This window comes from Bufo gargarizans, chromosome 9 (genome assembly GCF_014858855.1).
Source record: "Bufo gargarizans isolate SCDJY-AF-19 chromosome 9, ASM1485885v1, whole genome shotgun sequence".
Classification (NCBI taxonomy): Eukaryota; Metazoa; Chordata; class Amphibia; order Anura; family Bufonidae; genus Bufo; species Bufo gargarizans.
Genome location: NC_058088.1, coordinates 174,073,548 through 174,091,991, shown reverse-complemented (window position 1 = coordinate 174,091,991; position 18,444 = coordinate 174,073,548). Strand labels below are relative to the sequence as shown.

The window sequence follows — 18,444 nt, the reverse complement described above, 5'->3', positions numbered from 1 at the left end:
CCTCGTTCACACGACAGTGAATCACAGACGTGTGGTGTTCATGTTCACCAAGGACAGCACACATACTCACCGACCTCAATCAGTTTTCCGCTGACCATGGTTCGGTGGTAAACACCACGAAAACATGCCCTATTTTTGCTTGTGATCCCTCATGCACATTATAGTGCACGGGTCTGTGAAAACAACCAACACAATACGGATACCATCTGCGTTTGGTCCAGTAATTTCATGGATCATTTCTAGGAGCTGTTCTGAAAACCAATTTTCAGCCTAGCAGTGTCCGTTGAATACAAATGACACACCGAGGGCAAAACACACACACGGACCCAACACGGATTCTTCATGGACATCTTCACAGATGTCCAAAATACATAAAAACGCTCATGCGGTACTCCACATTGAGTAAAAAAATAAATAAAATAAAAATACCCCTATTAACCCATCACCCTATAAAATAATGTTTGTGGTTGGAGAGGTTCTTACATCTTTTATAAGCAGAGCATGCAGCATCACATCTGTCAAACCATTGTCTTGGAGAGAGGAGAGTAGAGAGGGCTCTTGAAACACGAAGACCGTTACTACTTCGGTAGCTGCAGAAAAACACAGTTTTATCATGCAATAAAAACACTTTCAACGCCGTAATATCATGGATTGAAAGGGTATGTCTGTTACTACATGTTACAGCCTATCCAAGGGATGACTATTCTCTGGTCCACTGATCCACCGAATGGGAATCCGTTCTCCCCATCCTAGTGGAGCAGCAGCTCAAGCATGGACCCTGCCGCTCCATTCATTCTCTCCGGGACTGCCAGAGATAGGCTGCAAGCCTATAGAGAATAAATGGAGCAGAAGTGTGCATGCTCAACCTTTCACTCCCCGGACTAGCCCTTTAAAAACATCAGACATATTCGTTACGTAACCAGATTTCTTTATTAGACTTACCCAGCAAGAAGAGGGAAGGTCCGTAATATTCTGCATTACTGATTATGTGTTTCAGCGATGTTGGAAGAGTTCCATCCATCACTACAAAAGGAAAAGAAAAAACAGTTTCACCTCACGTGTTCTCAAAATTTCAGGCTTTTAGTCTTAAAAAATATAAAAAAAAAATTACCATGACGAATTCCGTCTGAGAAAGCTGGATCCTGAATTGCTTTCTTCAAAAAATTTAGCATAGATTTCAACAAGGCTGCTCTTTGTGGAATGCACTGCACCCCTGCAAAGCAAAGAAAATGGCCTTGTAAGTGCCTCCACCTCTCCTCACATTCTGACTGTCACAGAATTGTATCCAACAGAAATCCTTACCAGAGCGTGGCATTACTAAACTCCCTGCACTGCTACTTGTGGTCATAGGCCGTGGATCTGAGGATGTGGAAGGACCTGGGCTGCTTTCCATGGCTACGTCAGAAACTACAATACAAAAAGGAATTCCTGTGAGGACACTTAATAGTAAATCAAAATTTTCACTTGAATACAAGACGAGATGTGTGTGTGCCTTGCTCGCTGCATCTGCAAGCAGGTGAATCTCTACTAGTGAATTCATTTACACCCCAGCCTCCCAATGAACTACCTTCCATGTCTGTTTCCATCTCTTCTCCCTCCTGAACAGTGCTGGGGCGCTGAATTTTTGGTTTAATAACAAATGGACACTCTTTCCGGCACAAATCAACTTCATGCTGAGAGGAAAACAAGAGAAAGGGCATTAGAATAAAAGAGAATCAGATTAAGAAACCAGATCTGAAATACAAAGTCTATGCATCCACCAAGAATTAAAGGACCCCTGATTCCTGTGCGAATGCCACTCCGTTCACTATGGAACTACCAGGGATAGTTAAGCAATGTACTTTGCAGTCCGATAGAAGTGAAGGGAGGTGATCAAACATGCACACTACTGCTCCATTCACATAGGGGACTCCTTCAAGGGGAAGAGGGAGCATTAAACATTTTACTCCCTCATGTCTTTGCAGCCCCTAAGAAAAGTAGAAGGAGGTGCTTAATCATCAGCCACTTCTATACGCAAAAAAGATGCAAAAGTGCACCATAGGGAAGCAGCTATGGATATCTGTGGGTTTATATCCCCAATTTGGTGACAGGCAATATACCATTCATTCTCTCGTGTGACTGTGCGTATCTTTTGGATGCATTAAATCGATAGAAAATTATTGTGCTGCACAATAAGGATCCAACCTCTTGGACCCCCACAGATCACAAGTACAGGCACCCTGGTCCTCTGTTTGGAGTGATGGCTGAGCTTGCGCACCACTGCTCCATTCAAAGTCTATGCGCTATACTGGACAATATCCGGCCGTCCCCTAGAGATGAATGGAGCGGTGGTGCACATGCTCAACCCTAGCTTCATTTAAACAGGGGAAATGGTCCACCAGAAATTGCAACGTATCCAGTGTTCTAATTAGAATACCCTTTACAGGGCTTGGCACATGACCACAGTATTGGATTGCTGGGGGTCTGATGACTGGGACCCACACCAATCATAAAAAGGGGGGCCTGAGTAAGTGGTACACAAGCATGGCCAATGGGATCCCCGTTCTCATGACCTTGGGGGTCCCAGTGGTCAGACCACAGGTGATAAATGTTGTCCGTGGGCCAAACCCGTTAACGAGGTTTGCAGGGAGGTCACATTTAAAGAGAGGTTGAGTGCCTTTTTTGCTTAGTGTCCTGTTTTTGATGACTGCAGTTATTGATGTGCATATTTCTTCAACTATTTAAAAAATAAAATAAAAAGCACATTTTACCAAACAAAGCTTTATCTCACCTCCAGACGATAAATGAATATGGACAACCCGCTGTGAGACTGAAACGCCGCCATATCCAAGTTTGTAATGAGGTCAACAACCCTCACCGCTCGCGTCACAAACGTGATCTGGTCCTGTTCATCTCCTAGGAACTTGATCACCTGAGAAATATAATGCCAAAAAGAAAGCTCAAGGCGATGCTGCTGCTGAACAGAATATGTGAGCTGCTGTCATGGAGACTACAGCTACTAAGCCTTCATCGCAGCCCTCCGCTTATGTACGCGACATCACCACTCCTGCTTTCCCTTCATAAACAATACATAAAAGACAAACACGAGATGTTCACACCACAAGGACAAGTGACACCTACTGACTGGCAGACAACGGCAGGATGATTTGGAATTTCTGGTAGGGACAAATTAAAACCACTTCACAAAAAAATAGCTATACCTTTAAAAGTGCTTCCATCATGCCACAAGAAACCAGTGCTTCACCACCGGCATCGTAACTGGCTAGATGATACAAGAATGAAAACAGAGCAGTGGCAAACTGATGAGGGTACGGCTCCATTGTGGGATCTGGGTGGAGGAACACATGCGGTTACTAAATGACAGACATTATTCTAAATAAATCTACATTCCCCCTGATCTGTCTGGTGAAAGGTGGGCCCGTTTCATCATAGACAGCCCCTTTAAGACAAGAGCAGGTTAAAGGGAGTATTTTTAGGCCTATCATTATTGATTACTTATCCTCAGGATACAGAAAGCTGCTAACAAGCCATTCGAATGTCCACATGTAATATGTTTCCCCTCTGATGGCCGCTGCAAAGGATATAAGGGTCTGAGTTCAAATTTTACCAGCAAAATTAAAATATCAGATTGGTGGGGGGGGGGGGGGGGGGGGGGAAATCAGACTGCTGAGTGGTTTGAAGAGGTAGCGGAGCTCCGGTGAGTGCAGCGCTGTACATTATATACTGGCTGTGTTGGTATTAGAGCTCAGGCACACTCACTTGAATGGGACTGAGCTGCACAAAGGCTTGTGTCGGAAGAGGCTGCAGCACTCAATGGAGCCCCGCAGTCTCTTCAAACAGCTGATGGTGCAGGGAGTCGGACCCCCATGAATCGGATATTACTGTGGAAAAGTCATCAATACTGAACGCCTGGAAAACGCCTTTAATTTTGCTGGTCAGCCCCTTAAATCCTCTGCAGAGACCACCAGAGGGGTAATGTACTATATGTGGGCATTCAAATGGATTGATAACCTCATTCCACTAGGAAATAGAGACCCTTATTGATGACATTTTAAAGTCCGGTAAGCTAATACTGTATTGCATAAAGTAATTTTGTCCCCTATACGGTTTTAGACAACATAATGCGTCTTCTGCCCATTTTAAATATCCGAGAAACAATGACCCAGCCTGACGATTCCAGCTAATCAAAGCAGTGTAGCCAATATTTCACAATATTAAGTTTCACACTCACCAATCATAGCCTGAATACAGTTTCGGACAAGAACAGGTAAAAAGCCATGGTAAGAGGCAGTACCGGTGCAGTCAATGATGCTGCTCAACTTTGGCGTTCTTTCCAAGTGAACAATAGAGGTCAAGGTTCTCAGAGACGCTGCTTTAATATCCTATTAAAATAAGAATTACACAACACTTTATTGTACCATACATGCGTCAATGGAAGAGTCAACTGCAATGATGGCTTGGAGAAAATGGTCTTACCATGAGCTGCTTGTCTGTTATCTGGAGAACATCCACTAATTCCTCTATTAAACCATTGTAAAGAATGCTGTTTGCAGACTCTTGCAAGGCATTAGAATAAACTGTAAAGACAAGAAAGATCTAGATTACATTTACATGAGCCTAGTCGGCAGAAAAGATGAATAAAAATTGCCTCAGAACACACTTTTTTTTACCCCACCCACAACAGAAGAAGCCCCCATACCCAAGTCCGCCAGGGAAATTAATGTAACAGCCAAATGTGAGCACTGAGCCACTTCCTACAGTCGTGTGGATTTCAATGAATAGCAGCTACTCTCATGTGTCCACCCTGATGCGAACAGGAACCCAGCGATCATATCCACACTTATGACTTGTACAACTGACAGGCATCTACATGCATGAGCCATAATGCCTTCATCATGTCTGGAGAAGACTTACATTGCATTAGTCTTAAAGGGATGTTCCAGAAGAAAAACATGGCTGCTCACGTCCAAAAACAGCACCACACCTGTCCACAGGTGCAGGGTGGTACTGCAGCTCAGCTTCTTAGACACGAATGGGGGGAAGATGCAATAAACACACAACCTGTGGACAGTGGACAGCACTGTATCTGGAAATAAGCAGCGATTCGACTGAGAAGCAGTGGTAACGCTGGGGACCGAGAAGGTTTTAGAATGGAGTGTGTGTGTCAAATAAATATTATATATATTTATTTGGAAAAGGACAGCAACTCCAATAGTACCAAAAAAAGAATATTTATTGGGCCACAGTGGGGCGACGTTTCGGCTCAAAATCCGAGCCTTTCTCAAGCAACATTGCTTGAGAAAGGCTTGGGATTTTGAGCCGAAACGTCTCCTCACTGTGGCCCAATAAATATTCTTTTTTTGGTACTATTGGAGTTGCTGTCCTTTTCCGACTGTATGCAAGGGTAAGCCGTGAATTCCCTGGACATAGCTCCCGTCCTATATGGTGTGAATTGGTGCTGCCATACGAGATAGATATATTTTTGAGGGGGGAGGGGGGGGGTGGGAGGGTGGGAGTACAATAACCCCTTTAAAAGGTGTTTTAGCTCCTAAAGTTACAGCTACAAAGAAAATATCTATATTGAATATTACATTAAAAAAACTTACATGGCTTCTGCTATATAATACCATGGATGTTCTAAATCCTATAAGTGAGACCAATCTAAAAATGGTCTAAAACAAATATTAAACCCTAGTGGTAGCTGGGTATATACCCATGGTGCTGTCTCCCCCAATGCCATTAACGTGAAACAAATATTAAATGATAGACGCTGTATTCAAACACATTTTAAACCACATACCTAAAATAGAAATAGCATGTAGTCTGGCCTGGACTGCTTGTAGTCTCTTCTTGTGATTAGAAAAACCATGAGCCAGCCGTATGTGAGTAAATAAAAGCATCTACAGCAAAAAAATAAAACAAATTCCAGATAAAAGCTATACATTATTACAAAATCTGAAAACAGGTAGCCACTAGTAGTCAAAAGCCAATTAAGACAGCCGGTTGCTAGAAAAAGGAGGCACGGTCCTAATAAATCGTTGTGTCACTGTCTTCAATCCGGTTTCATTGGAGGCCATGTGTTGGCCAAAGCAAGCCAATAGATGACCATGCCGTCCCCCACCCACTGAAAGCACTGCCAGAGACAAAGGGGGTCATTTATGAAACATGTCTAAATTAGGCGCATTTCTGGCATAGATTGCGGTGCAAAGGTCCTTTGTGCCGCAATCTGTGACTTCACCCCACTCACACCAGTTCTAAAAAAAAAAAAAAATTAAAAAAAGTGGGCGTGGGAACGGGACGGGCCCATCTCAATTACCGTTTTCTACGCCTGTTTTAGGTGTAGAAAATGGTCTAAAAAGGAGATTTTTTGTATAACTTACCAGTTAAATCTCTTTCTCGCTCTTCCTTGGGGGACACAGACCTTGGGTATAGCTCAGCTCCCTAGGAGGCGTGACACTAAGTAAAACTGTTAAGCCCCTCCTCCATCAGCTATACCCTCAGCCTGGAGATAGAGGCTACCAGTTGCGTGTCCAAGTAGTGAAAGGATAACAACCAATAACGGAAACAACCAGCCAGCAACCCAACGGGGCGCCAGACCATAACCCTGTAACCAAACACAGAAGGGTGGGTGCTGTGTCCCCCAAGGAAGAGCGAGAAAGAGATTTAACTGGTAAGTTATACAAAAAATCTCCTTTTCTCGCCCATTTTCCTTGGGGGACACAGACCTTGGGACGTTCAAGAGCAGTCCAAGAAGGGAGGGACCACAAACCCAAGGCGGAACACCACCAGAGCATCAGGAAACCGCTGCCTGCAAAACCAGGCGGCCCAAAGCAGCATCCGCTGATGGATGCGTATGCACCCTATAGAACTTTGTGAAAGTGTGCAGAGAGGACCAAGTGGCTGCTTTGCACAACTGTTCAGCCGAGGCCCGATGCCTCTGCGCCCAGGAAGCTCCGACTGCTCTGGTGGAATGAGCAGTGACGCCGAAAGGCGGAGGTCTGCCCTTGGCTCGATAAGCCTCAGACACCGCCAGTTTAATGAAACGGGCAATAGCCACCTTGGAGACCGCCAACCCTCTGCGCGAACCCTCCGGAACCACAAACAGGGAGTCCGTGCGCCGAAAGGACCCGGTGACCTCCAAGTAAATCCTCAACGCCCTGACCACATCCAGACGGTGCAGTTCCCGTTCTCTGGGGTGGGAAGGAGAGGGACAGAGCGACGGAAGGACGATGTCCTCATTGATGTGAAAGGCGGAGACCACCTTTGGCAGGAAAGTCGGGGACAGGCCGAAGCACAACCTTATCCTGGTGGAAGATCAGGAAAGGTTCGGAGCAAGAAAGAGCCGCTAACTCCGACACCCGTCGGAGAGACGTGACGGCCACAAGAAAGATGACCTTGCAGGACAGAAGGCGAAGGGAGACCTCCCGTAAAGGCTCGAAGGGGGCTGATTGGAGCGCCGAGAGCACCACATTCAGGTCCCAGGAAGGAACTGGAGGGCGGTACGGCGGAACAGAGTGAGCCACCCCTTGTAAGAAGGTCTTAATTGGCCCTAGAGGGGCCAGGGGACGCTGGAGAAGAATAGACAGCGCCGAAATCTGACCCTTCAGAGAACTGAGGCACAGCCCCAGGTCCAGACCCGACTGGAGGAAGGACAGGATTGTGGGAAGAGAAAACCGGAGAGGTGGGATGCTCCGGGACTCACAGAACCCCAGATAGGACCTCCAAACCCGATAGTAGATCCTAGAGGATACGGGCTTACGAGCCCGGATCATGGTGCGGACTACGTCCGCGGAGAAATCCCGTCGCGTTAAGACGGCGGTCTCAATAGCCACGCCGTCAAACGTAGCGAGCCTAAATGCTCGTGGAAGATCGGTCCCTGAGAGAGAAGGTCTTCCCTGGAGGGCAGTGGCCACGGTGCGTCTGCCAACAGCAACATTAGGTCGGTGTACCAAGACCGGCGGGGCCAATCCGGGGCGATTAGAATCACGGGGACGCCCTCTGCCGCGATCCTCCGAAGAACCCGTGGCAGGAGGGGAAAAGGAGGAAAGACGTACAGAAGGGAGAATTCGCGCCACGGAAGGACGAGCGCGTCGGCGCCGTATGCCTTCGGGTCCCGTGCCCTGGCCAGGTATAGGGGGACCTTGTGGTTGAATTTGGAGGCCATGAGGTCCACGTCGGGGCGACCCCAGCGAAGACAAAGGGCTTCGAACACCTCTGGGTGCAGGGACCATTCTCCCGGGTCGATGGTGGACCGGCTGAGGAAATCCGCCGCCCAGTTGTCCACCCCCGGGATGTAAATCGCAGATAAGGCCGGCACGTGCGTCTCCGCCCAGAGGAGAATGAGGGTCACCTCTTGCATCGCTGCAGCGCTGCCTCCCTGATGGTTTATGTATGCCACAGCCGTGGCATTGTCCGATTGGATCCGAACAGGGTGGCCCCTCAGCAGATGGGTCCAGTGTCTGAGGGACAGAAGAATCGCCCTCAGTTCCAGAATATTGATTGGAAGTCTGGACTCCGATAGAGACCAAACGCCCTGGACGGACCGGGGAGGGAAACCCCCCCCCACCCCCGTAAGCTGGCATCTGTGGTAATCACCAGCCAGTTCAGTGGAAGGAAGGACTTCCCCCTTAGAGGGATATGCAACCACCAGCCGAGGGAAGCCCGAGCCAGGGGAGGCAGAAGAAAGGTCCTGTCCAGACTCCTCGGTGATTTGTCCCAGGCCGACAGAATTGCCCTCTGAAAGGTGCGGGATCGGAATTGTGCGAACGGCACCGCTTCGAAACAGGCAACCATCTTTCCCAACAACCGCATGCTGGATCTGAGGGAAGGGCGGTGATGACGGAGGAGACTGCGAACCGACCCGCGAAGGGCCAGACGCTTGTCCGACGGAAGGCGGACCTCCGCCAACTCTGTATCCAGGAGCATCCCCAGGAAGATCAGCCGTCTGGAGGGGGTAAGGGAAGATTTGGGGTGGTTGATAATCCAACCGAACCGCGTCAGGGTCTCCAGAGTGAGTTCCACACTGCGGGATGTCTGAGAGAAGGAGGGTGCCTTGACCAGGATGTCGTCCAAGTATGGGAGAAGAAAAACACTTCTTGAACGTAGAAGGGCCAAGACAGGGGCCAGGACCTTGGTGAACACTCGAGGAGCCGTCGCCAGACCAAAGGGAAGGGCGACGAATTGGAAGTGATCGTCCCCCACCGCGAAGCGCAGGAAGCGGTGATGACATGGAGCAACCGGAACGTGGAGGTATGCATCCTGAATGTCGATTGAGGCCATGAAATCCCCTCTTTCCAGGGAGGCCACTGCGGACCTGAGAGACTCCATCCGGAATCTCTGCAGACGGAGAAAACGGTTCAGGCGTTTTAGGTCCAAGATCGGACGCACTGAGCCTTCCTTCTTGGGAACCACAAAGAGGTTCGAGTAGAACCCCCTGAACCTTTCCGTCGGAGGCACGGGGGCGACGACACCCTTGTCCATTAGAGAGTGAATGGCCGCGAAGAAGGCGGCCACTCGTACGGGATCTCGCGGAGGACGGGATCGGAAGAAACGGTCTGGCGGAATGGAAGCAAATTCGATTTTGTATCCGCAAGATACAATCTCGAGCGCCCATGCGTCTGAGATGTGGGCCCGCCATACGTTCCTGAATAGGAGAAGGCGGCCCCCCACCCGGGTGGGTGGGGGCGCACCTTCAGGCAGAGGGCTGCTGGCCTGTGGGAGCCCGTGCAGGCTGGGACTTGCGCCAGGTAGGTTGCGTCCGAAAAAACGGCTTCTTGCGTCTATCCTGGGCTGGGCCAGAGGAAGAAGAACTGGCCGCGGGTCTAGACCCGGTGGGCTTGCGAAAGGACCGAAAACGGGACGAACCAGCGCGACCACGGGGGGCGCCCATAGGCCTGGACTGGGGGAGGTGAGTACTCTTCCCACCCGTGGCCTCTGATATAAGTTCGTCCAGACGGGTTCCGAACAGGCGGGAACCCGTGAATGGTAGGCCGGCCAAAGAGCGTTTGGAAGCGGCGTCCGCCGCCCAAACCTTCAGCCAGAGTTCCCTCCTGACAGAAACTGCCAGGGCAGAGGAACGGGCAATGAGGGCACCCGCATCAAGGGAGGCCTCACAGACGAATTTTCCGGCCTGAACAATTAGTTGGGCTAAGGAACGGAGGTCCTGAACAGGGACGACCGACCCTAACTCCCGTTCCAGTTGCAAACCCCATTCAGAGACCGCTTTGCCAACCCAGGCGGAGGCAAAGACCGGTCTAAGGGCCGAACCAGAGGCAGTAAATATGGCCTTGGAGAGGGATTCCGTACGACGGTCCTCAACAGACTGGAGGGAAGATCCGTCCTGTACAGGAATAGTAGTGCTTTTGGACAGGCGAGCCACGGGAGGATCAACCTTAGGCGGGGATGTCCACGTGGTCACAGAATCCGCTGGAAAGGGATAACAAATGTCCAGCTTTTTGGGTGTAATAAAGCGGACGTTAGGCTGAGTCCAAGCCTTGGATACCACAGAAGAAAAATCAGCGTGTATGGGAAAAACCTTGGAGGCCTGTTTGGGGCGGAGAAAGGACACGCCGGCCTGTTCAGAGCTGGGGGGGTCATCGTGTAGCTGAAAGGTATCACGGATGCTAGTGACAAGATGCCCCACCGCGGACGCCAATTTGGACGGAAGCTCTGAGTCCATGTCCACCTCCGAATCCGCCAGTTCTCCCTCAGAAAGCGTATCCCTTTGAGAGGATAGACTTGACTGAGCTCGCACGCATGGCGGAGAGAGCGAAGCATCTGGAGAAGATGTGCGCTCAACCCTTGAACGTTTCTGAGTATGCCGGGCCCTGGAAGATTCGCTGGGAGGCAGGGAACCAGTGGGGGCGGCAGAAACGGTAGTCCCAGCGGGTGCGACAGGGATTGTGGCAGCCTGCGGGAGAGGCGGTCTATCCACGAGACGGCCCACTACGTGTGTAAGGCTTTCCACCGCCTGAGACAGAGACCTAGCCCAGTCAGGGGGTTCAGAGGCACCGGGGGGCGCAGCGGGAAGCGGGCCCTGCACCGGGGCCTGACATGCAAGGCAATGCGGCTCAGATTGCCCACGCGGAAAAAGTTCCTTACAGGCGGTACAGGCATGGTACCAGGGTTTGGGGGCACCTGTGGGATCTGACATGCTGAAGTGTGGTTGTACTCTAATATAGAGACCACAAAGGGTTATAGCAGCTATGACCAGGAGGGTTAGGAGAGGGTTAACTGTCCTACCAGTGCCTCAGAAGAACGTCAGGAGATGGCCCAGATCAGCAGCAGCAGAGAAGCAGTGAACAGCAGTGAGCAGCAGAGAGCGCCCACAGAAGCCGAGCGATGTACACAGGAGGTTAGAGTCCCCCACCGTGTCCCAGCTTCCTGTCAGGAGTGAGGAAGCGCGGGAAACCTCAGCAGAAAGCGCGGGGAACAAGCTCCGCCCCCTCCAGCGCTTGAAATGTCTCCTGTGAAGGAGAACGTAGCTCCGCCCCCAAAATGACGCACGCGTAAGCCCCGCCCCCTGCCGGGACCGCTAAGCCCCGCCCCCCGGTCTCGGCGGGAAGGGGGAGAGAGAAGAGAAAAAATGGAGTCAGCCCCGAATGAGGGGGAGGGGGGGGGAGAGAAAGATAGCAGCGTGGGGGGGGAACGGCGTGGGGGTGCTGAGGATGCTGCTGTGCTGCATTGTCCTGCAGATGAGCGCTCAGAATGAGCGACCACGGGTGCCCCCCTTACCCAGAGGGGTAGATGCTGCAGATAGGGACGGGGTATGGGCTGGAATAGCCATCTCACCGTCCGACGTCTTCACCCTCAGTCCTTTCCAGCAGGGTCGCCCCTTCAGCCACTGGCACCGCAGTGGCAGGAAGCTGGAAGAGGGGCTTGGCGTGCGGGCGACCCCCTAGCTGGCGGGATGTAGGGGAGCCATTGCTGCCCAGATCCTCCTATTGCTTCTGTGGGGGAGGCAGCAGTGCAGATAAGTTGGCACTGGCGCAGCTCAACCCCGGGAGAGCAGAGAGGTCTAATGCGTCTCTGGTATCCCTAGGAAAAAATAAAATAACAAAATTAGAAGAAAAAGTAAAAATAACAAGGAGAAAACAGCCCTGCAGTAGCAGGGAGTGTCTTGCCTCCTTGGACACTAAGCTAAAACTGGCAGCCTCTATCTCCAGGCTGAGGGTATAGCTGATGGAGGAGGGGCTTAACAGTTTTACTTAGTGTCACGCCTCCTAGGGAGCTGAGCTATACCCAAGGTCTGTGTCCCCCAAGGAAAATGGGCGAGAAATGTAAGACAGCAAGGAAGCTATTTTTTCAATTTAGAAGTGGCGGTGGATCCGCAGAAGTTACTTAGAGGCCTGCGCCTCTTCATACCTCTGGCGGATCCACCACCAGGTATAGGGCTTATTAAGACTGGAGTCTAAAATGCCAGTCTTAGGCCTCTTTCACACTTGAGTTGTCCGGATCCGGAGTGTACTCCACTTGCCGGAGGTACACGCCGGATCCGGAAAAACGCAAGTGTACTGAAAGCATTTGAAGACGGATCCGTCTTCAAAATGCTTTCAGTGTTACTATGGCACCCAGTCCTGGTTGCCATAGTAGGAGCGGCATACTTACAGTCCGCGGGGCTCCCGGGGCGCTCCAGAATGACGTCAGAGCGCCCCATGCGCATGGATGACGTGCCATGCGATCACGTCATCCATGCGCCTGGGGCGCCCTGACGTCACTCTGGAGCGCCCCGGGAGCCGCACAGACGGCAAGTATGCTGCTCCCCACTACACTTTACCATGGCTGCCAGGACTTTAGCGTCCCGGCAGCCATGGTAACCATTGAGAAAAAGCTAAACGTCGTATCCAGCAATGCGCCGAAACGATGTTTAGCTTAAGGCCGGATCCGGATCAATGCCTTTCAATGGGCATTAATTCCGGATCCGGCCTTGCGGCAAGTCTTCAGGATTTTTGTCCGGAGCAAAAAGCGCAGCATGCTGCGGTATTTTCTCTGGCCAAAAAACGTTCCGTTCTGGAACTGAAGACATCCTGATGTATCCTGAATGGATTTCACTCCATTCAAAATGCATTAGGATAATCCTGATCAGGATTCTTCCGGCATAGAGCCCCGACGACGGAACCCTATGCCGGAAGACAATAACGCAAGTGTGAAAGAGCCCTTCTGGTGCTTTAATAGCACCAATGCCCCTTCATCCTAGAGACCAGTACAGGTAACAGGGGGAGCATATTTTAGCCATCAATGTTTGCCTGGAGACAACACTTAATGTTTTTCACCCCTTCAGCACACTGCTTAGGCAGGACACCTAGGATACAATCAGCCTAAAAGCTAACAAATGTGTGTACCTGCTTGTCCTTGGGAATGCTGTGCAATTTAGTTAGAGACTCCATGATCTCAGAGGGACTTTCAGAAATCTGGAAAACACAGCATGGCAAGTCAACCATGAGCAAATGATTACACGTGAATCAGACAAATACTGCATTGCATATTAGCGATAACTTACCTTATCTAACTCTTCTATGTGAATGTAATGTAGTGTATTACTGGACGCCTGGAAAGACAGACATAAGGTTTATTAAAATACAAAAAGCACTTTTTAAATCCGGCAATGTGACATTTTGCAAATTCACAGGCTGCATTTATGTTAAAAATCCCTTTTGAATGGCCACAGCTGCCAGTTATGTAATATCAGTAGTCAAAACTCCACAGGCGCTAAATTCAGCTACTAACTCTGGACGATTGCTTCTCTTCAGCGTGACCGCGCTCTCAACCAAGACTCGGTGCACTGTGTCTCAGCTCATTGGGTATTCTCATATTAGTGTGATGATAGATCAATGTCTGTGCTATTTCTTTTTCTCCCATTTTCCGCATGGAGTTTCTCGGACGCATTCTTTGCTATTGGTAAAGTTAAGCCAGTTTCAGACGAGCGTGTTCACTGTGTGGGAGTATGAATTCCCGTAGTGAACTGTACTTCTTTGGCACTATAATGGTTTACAATGCTGTGTATCTCTGCCCGACCTCAGTTGTAATAATTTGAACAGAGGGCATTAGGTCACTACAAATCTTTACAGTTGAGGCTGGGCAGAGACATTATAAATCAATCATATATAATAATTTGGTTATAATGTTGTGTGGTCTGGTCAAAGGAGCAAAGTTCACTGCAGGAATTCGTGCTCCCACACAGAGCAGGCTCTTCTGAAACTCGCCTTAGTGCTTTCCACGAGGTGGAAAGAGAAGAAAATATATATATAAAAAAATAACACGCACAAGAATACCCGATGCACTGAGACACAGGAATGGTTCTGGCCAGGAATGGGCACGCTCAACAGAAGCCATGCCCCACAGCAAGTAGTCATATTCAGCATCTGTGAAGCTGTATACGGAGTCTACCCAAGAACTGGCATGAGCTTAATCTTTCAATAAGATACAGGCGACCATTCAAGGGGAATTTTAACAAAAAGTAACCCTTAGTTTGAGAAAGATATTGCAATATCATAAAAACTGCCTAATCCAAATTATACTAAGGGCTCATTCAGACGACTGTATGAATGGGTCCGCACAAAATTGCGGAGAAGTTCATTTCTTTGGGGCCGCAAAAGATGCAGACAGCCGTAAAGTTAACACTTAAAAGTGGTGATTAACTGCTACCAATACAAACTTAGAATGCATACGCAAAGCCAATTAAAGGGTTTCTGTCACCCCAATTTTCGCTATTAAACAGGCTGACATTATAGATGTGAAAAGGTCACCTGAATTTAACTCTGCATTTCTCTAGGAGCAGGTGCAATGCCCCTCCCCCCGCTCCTAGAGGCTCATTTGCATATAATAAAAGTTTAAATTACACGAAAACAGGGGCATACAAATAAAAGAAACGCAGAGTTAAATTCAGGTGACATTTTCACATCTATAATGTCAGCCTGTTTAATAGCGAAAATTGGGGAGAAACCCTTTAACTCACCCTTTTCTCTACTTTTACTTCAGATCCAGGTTCTGCATAAAATTCAAAATGAAGAGTAGTGGCGCTTGGTGGGTATTTCTAGAGGGGAGGAAAAAAAAATTATAAAAAAAATTAAAAATAAAAAAAATATCAGTTAAATGGGAAAACACTATAATGGCATGTTTAGGATTGCGCAAATTCTAGAAGCCAAGATAAAAAATAAAATAAAAAAGCCAAACCAACATGACACAGGTTACACATTAAACTTACCGACATCTGCATGTCTTTGCAACACTCAGCAAGACCAAAGCCATTTTCTTTCCCTCCCCAACTCTGAAAATAAGAAAGCCAAAAGTGATTACTATGACATTTTATATTGATTCATACAATTCTATACACACTGTACAGTGAGTTCACCTCGGCAAGATGCTGCAGTCGTGACAATAGGGGTGTTCTTTTGTCAGAGGCCAGACGTGTGATGTAATTGGATCTCTTGCTGAAGACATACAGAAGGTTTAGCACAGCCAGCACAACTTGCATGTCAGAAGAAGCTAGCAGAGTGGTCAGGTGCTAAAAAATAAAATAAAAAATAAGCATTAACTTTTGCTCCATGTATCGAGTCCTCTAAAGATTTGCACATACAAAAAAAAAAAAAAAAAAAAAAAAAAGCTTAATCAATGGAAGAGGAAGTTCCAAAGAGCACATGCCCACTGAATATGTGGTTACGTTAGGACCCGCATCTATTTAGGATGTGCTTAATTTGGGACCTACATCTATATCAGGCATGCTCAACCTGCGGCCCTCCAGCTGTTGCAAAACTACAACTCCCAGCATGTCCGAACAGCCTACAGCTATCAGAGTTGGGCATTGTGGGAGCTGTAGTTTTACAACAGCTGGAGGGCCGCAGGTTGAGCATGACTGATCTATATCAAGGACAGGAGTCCTCGAACCTGTGCAGCCTGATGAGGTGGCCACTGTACCCAGGTGAAGAGAAAAAAAGAAGATGGACGGTGGTGGCACATGTGCAAAGTGCTCTATTCTATTCTATGGGCGTTAAAGAAATAGCAGAAAGAGTTATACAGCCTATATTATATATAGTGTTCAGTGAATCGACGTCCACAAAGTAGACATCGATCAGAATTTCAGGGGGAAATGCAATTAGTCACAATGCCACATTTCCTCGTTCTTCGAGGTAGCGAATCGATTTTCCCTGAAATGGTGTAAAAAAATTAATAAAAATTGCTTGAAGAAGATCTCGCACGAAAGCCCGTGCACTGTGAAGTATATCACCACGCGGGCCGACAAGAGATTTTGCGCTAGATCATTCAATCAAGATAGCGCCAGCTGGCCTGTCGCAAGCAAATGGATGAGGTATGATTTTTATTATTTATAAAAAAAAATTAACACCGTTATAAAACTGTCAGATGCCGCGATCAGCTATACCTGAGGTGTACAATAAAGGGGAGCAAAGTAATTGCAGCTATCTGTCATTGTACCCACTACTCACAAAGAAACGCGCTTCATGACGAAAGTGACTTGTCAAATGCGGCGAAACAGCCAAATCGATTTTTTTAATACTTCGCTCATCTCTAATTATATACAGCCAAGAGCTGAGGCTCCAGGTCTGGGATCTACCCAACCTAATGACAATTTCCATCTTTGACTACAATAACTACCTCGATAGAGCTGTAGAGATGCCGTGAGAAGCTGTATTCAATAAGTAAGGCAGTGAAGTTGAGCACTGCCAGAAGAAGTGCTTTCAGTTGCTCCTTCTCAGGTCTATCACACACAAGCATCCAAGACATGTTCTCCACAGTCTGCCCAGCGTCGGCCAGGATCCCATCAAAGCGATCCAAAAGGTCCACCCAATGATATAGCTCACACTAGAGAATAAAAAATAAAAAAATTATAAAGCAAACCACCTTCCCGAAGTCTCTTGCACAAAACAAAAAGTAACTTCATAACCAGAAAGTAAAAGATAAAAAAGCAAAACCAATTGCAAAAGTATTAAACTCAGAACAAAACCATCCCATTACATGAGTCAGGTTACTTACTTTTCCTATGTTCCATGTTTTGATCTGCTGCAGTTCCAGCAGAAGTTGCTCATCAGTACAAAGTTTCAGCTTGTCAATCAGAGACCTGCAATCAGCAGGCTGCAAAACAGAAATATGGAAGCAAGCATTAGTACGGCATCACGAACGTGGACTAAAACAGCAAGAATTACTCCTCTTAAAGGGGTTGTCCCATTACAAACACATTCCCTAGCCACAGGATAAGAGATGTGTCTGACTGTTGGCACCCCTGCTGATCATGAGAACGGAGACCGCCCTCGGTTACCCCATTTGAATGAAGTGGCAATCATGCATGCGTGCAGGGCTCCATTCAAATTGGGGGTGGGGGGGACACAACCAAAGCCCTGGTGAGCGTTGTACTTGGAGTAGGACCCCCACCGATCTCATATTAATGACCTATACCGAGGAATCCCTTCAATTCAGGATCCCACAGGGCTTAATCCTAATGGTTGAGATTGCAATACTTCTTAATAGGGGAAACCCATACTCACTGCCTCTGTTGGCGTCTTCTTCAGCTTCGTCCTGTCCACCTTCATCTTGAGTTTGTTGATTCTACAAACTAGAAAGGAGACAAACCACATATTTTAGCTGTCATTTTTGTTTCTTCACATGCTTTAGACCAGGCATGCCTAACCTGAGGTCATTGAGCTGTTGCAAAACTACAACTTCCATCAATAATGCCCTAATAGCTGTGAGCAGCGCAGGAATGCTGGGAATTGTAGTTTTGCAACAGCAGGAAGTCCGCAGGTTGGGCATCCCTGCTTTAGATCATTTCAATGAATCAGAACCATGGACAGCAACAACTATCTTAGGCCTCATGCACACGGCCGTTGTTTTGGTCTGCATCTGAGCCACAGTTTTGGCGGCCTGGATGCAGACCCATTCATGTCAATGGGGCTGCAAAAGATGCGGACAGCACTCCGTGTGCTGTCCGCATCTGTTGCTCCGTTCCGTGGTCCCGCAAAAAAAATAAAAATATAACCTGTCCTATTCTTGTCCGCGCTTTGCGGACTATAGGCAGTTATATTAAAGGCTGTCTGTGCCGTTCCCCAAACTGCTGAACGCGCATGGACGCCATCCGTGTTTTGCGGACTGCAAAACACACAACGGTCTTGGGATTTTTTTTATGCCAAAAACTGGCGTGAACCAACTTCATAAATGACCCCCATTACCTATCCTTGGCAGAGTAGCTTATAAACGTGAAAAGACATTCAAGTCGGATGATTACCAGCCATTTACTTTCCTTACACTTCGCTGTTTTTTAGGCCGGCTCCATTAGGACAGAGCTGCGATTTGTCTCTCCAGTTTACCTACAGTGTCTATAGGGGGTGTGACAGTGAGACACACCCACCGTCACATCATTGGTTCAGGCTATGACAGTCTGAACCAATGACGCGACAGGAGGTGTGTCTCAGACTCCCAGTAGACACTGTAGCTAAA

At 48.2% G+C, this 18,444-nt stretch overlaps 1 protein-coding gene across 13 annotated transcripts in view; it reads right to left on the bottom strand.

Annotated features, from left to right (window-relative positions):
- The window catches only part of HUWE1 (HECT, UBA and WWE domain containing E3 ubiquitin protein ligase 1), a 101,029-nt gene that overhangs the window by 53,037 nt on the left and 29,548 nt on the right, over window positions 1-18,444 (bottom strand). For all 13 annotated transcript variants that reach the window (XM_044306602.1, XM_044306611.1, XM_044306610.1 and 10 more), the window contains exons 3-20: window positions 17,496-17,563; window positions 16,987-17,085; window positions 16,609-16,815; window positions 15,350-15,502; window positions 15,203-15,265; window positions 14,954-15,031; window positions 13,499-13,546; window positions 13,341-13,409; window positions 5,801-5,900; window positions 4,477-4,577; window positions 4,232-4,382; window positions 3,201-3,328; window positions 2,771-2,911; window positions 1,568-1,673; window positions 1,303-1,407; window positions 1,112-1,213; window positions 943-1,023; window positions 484-590 (exon numbers count right to left, since the gene is read on the bottom strand). In XM_044306602.1, coding sequence (XP_044162537.1) covers window positions 484-590; window positions 943-1,023; window positions 1,112-1,213; window positions 1,303-1,407; window positions 1,568-1,673; window positions 2,771-2,911; window positions 3,201-3,328; window positions 4,232-4,382; window positions 4,477-4,577; window positions 5,801-5,900; window positions 13,341-13,409; window positions 13,499-13,546; window positions 14,954-15,031; window positions 15,203-15,265; window positions 15,350-15,502; window positions 16,609-16,815; window positions 16,987-17,085; window positions 17,496-17,540 — 1,884 coding nt within the window. In that variant the 5' untranslated portion in view covers window positions 17,541-17,563. The remainder of the gene's footprint in view (window positions 1-483; window positions 591-942; window positions 1,024-1,111; window positions 1,214-1,302; window positions 1,408-1,567; window positions 1,674-2,770; window positions 2,912-3,200; window positions 3,329-4,231; window positions 4,383-4,476; window positions 4,578-5,800; window positions 5,901-13,340; window positions 13,410-13,498; window positions 13,547-14,953; window positions 15,032-15,202; window positions 15,266-15,349; window positions 15,503-16,608; window positions 16,816-16,986; window positions 17,086-17,495; window positions 17,564-18,444) is intronic.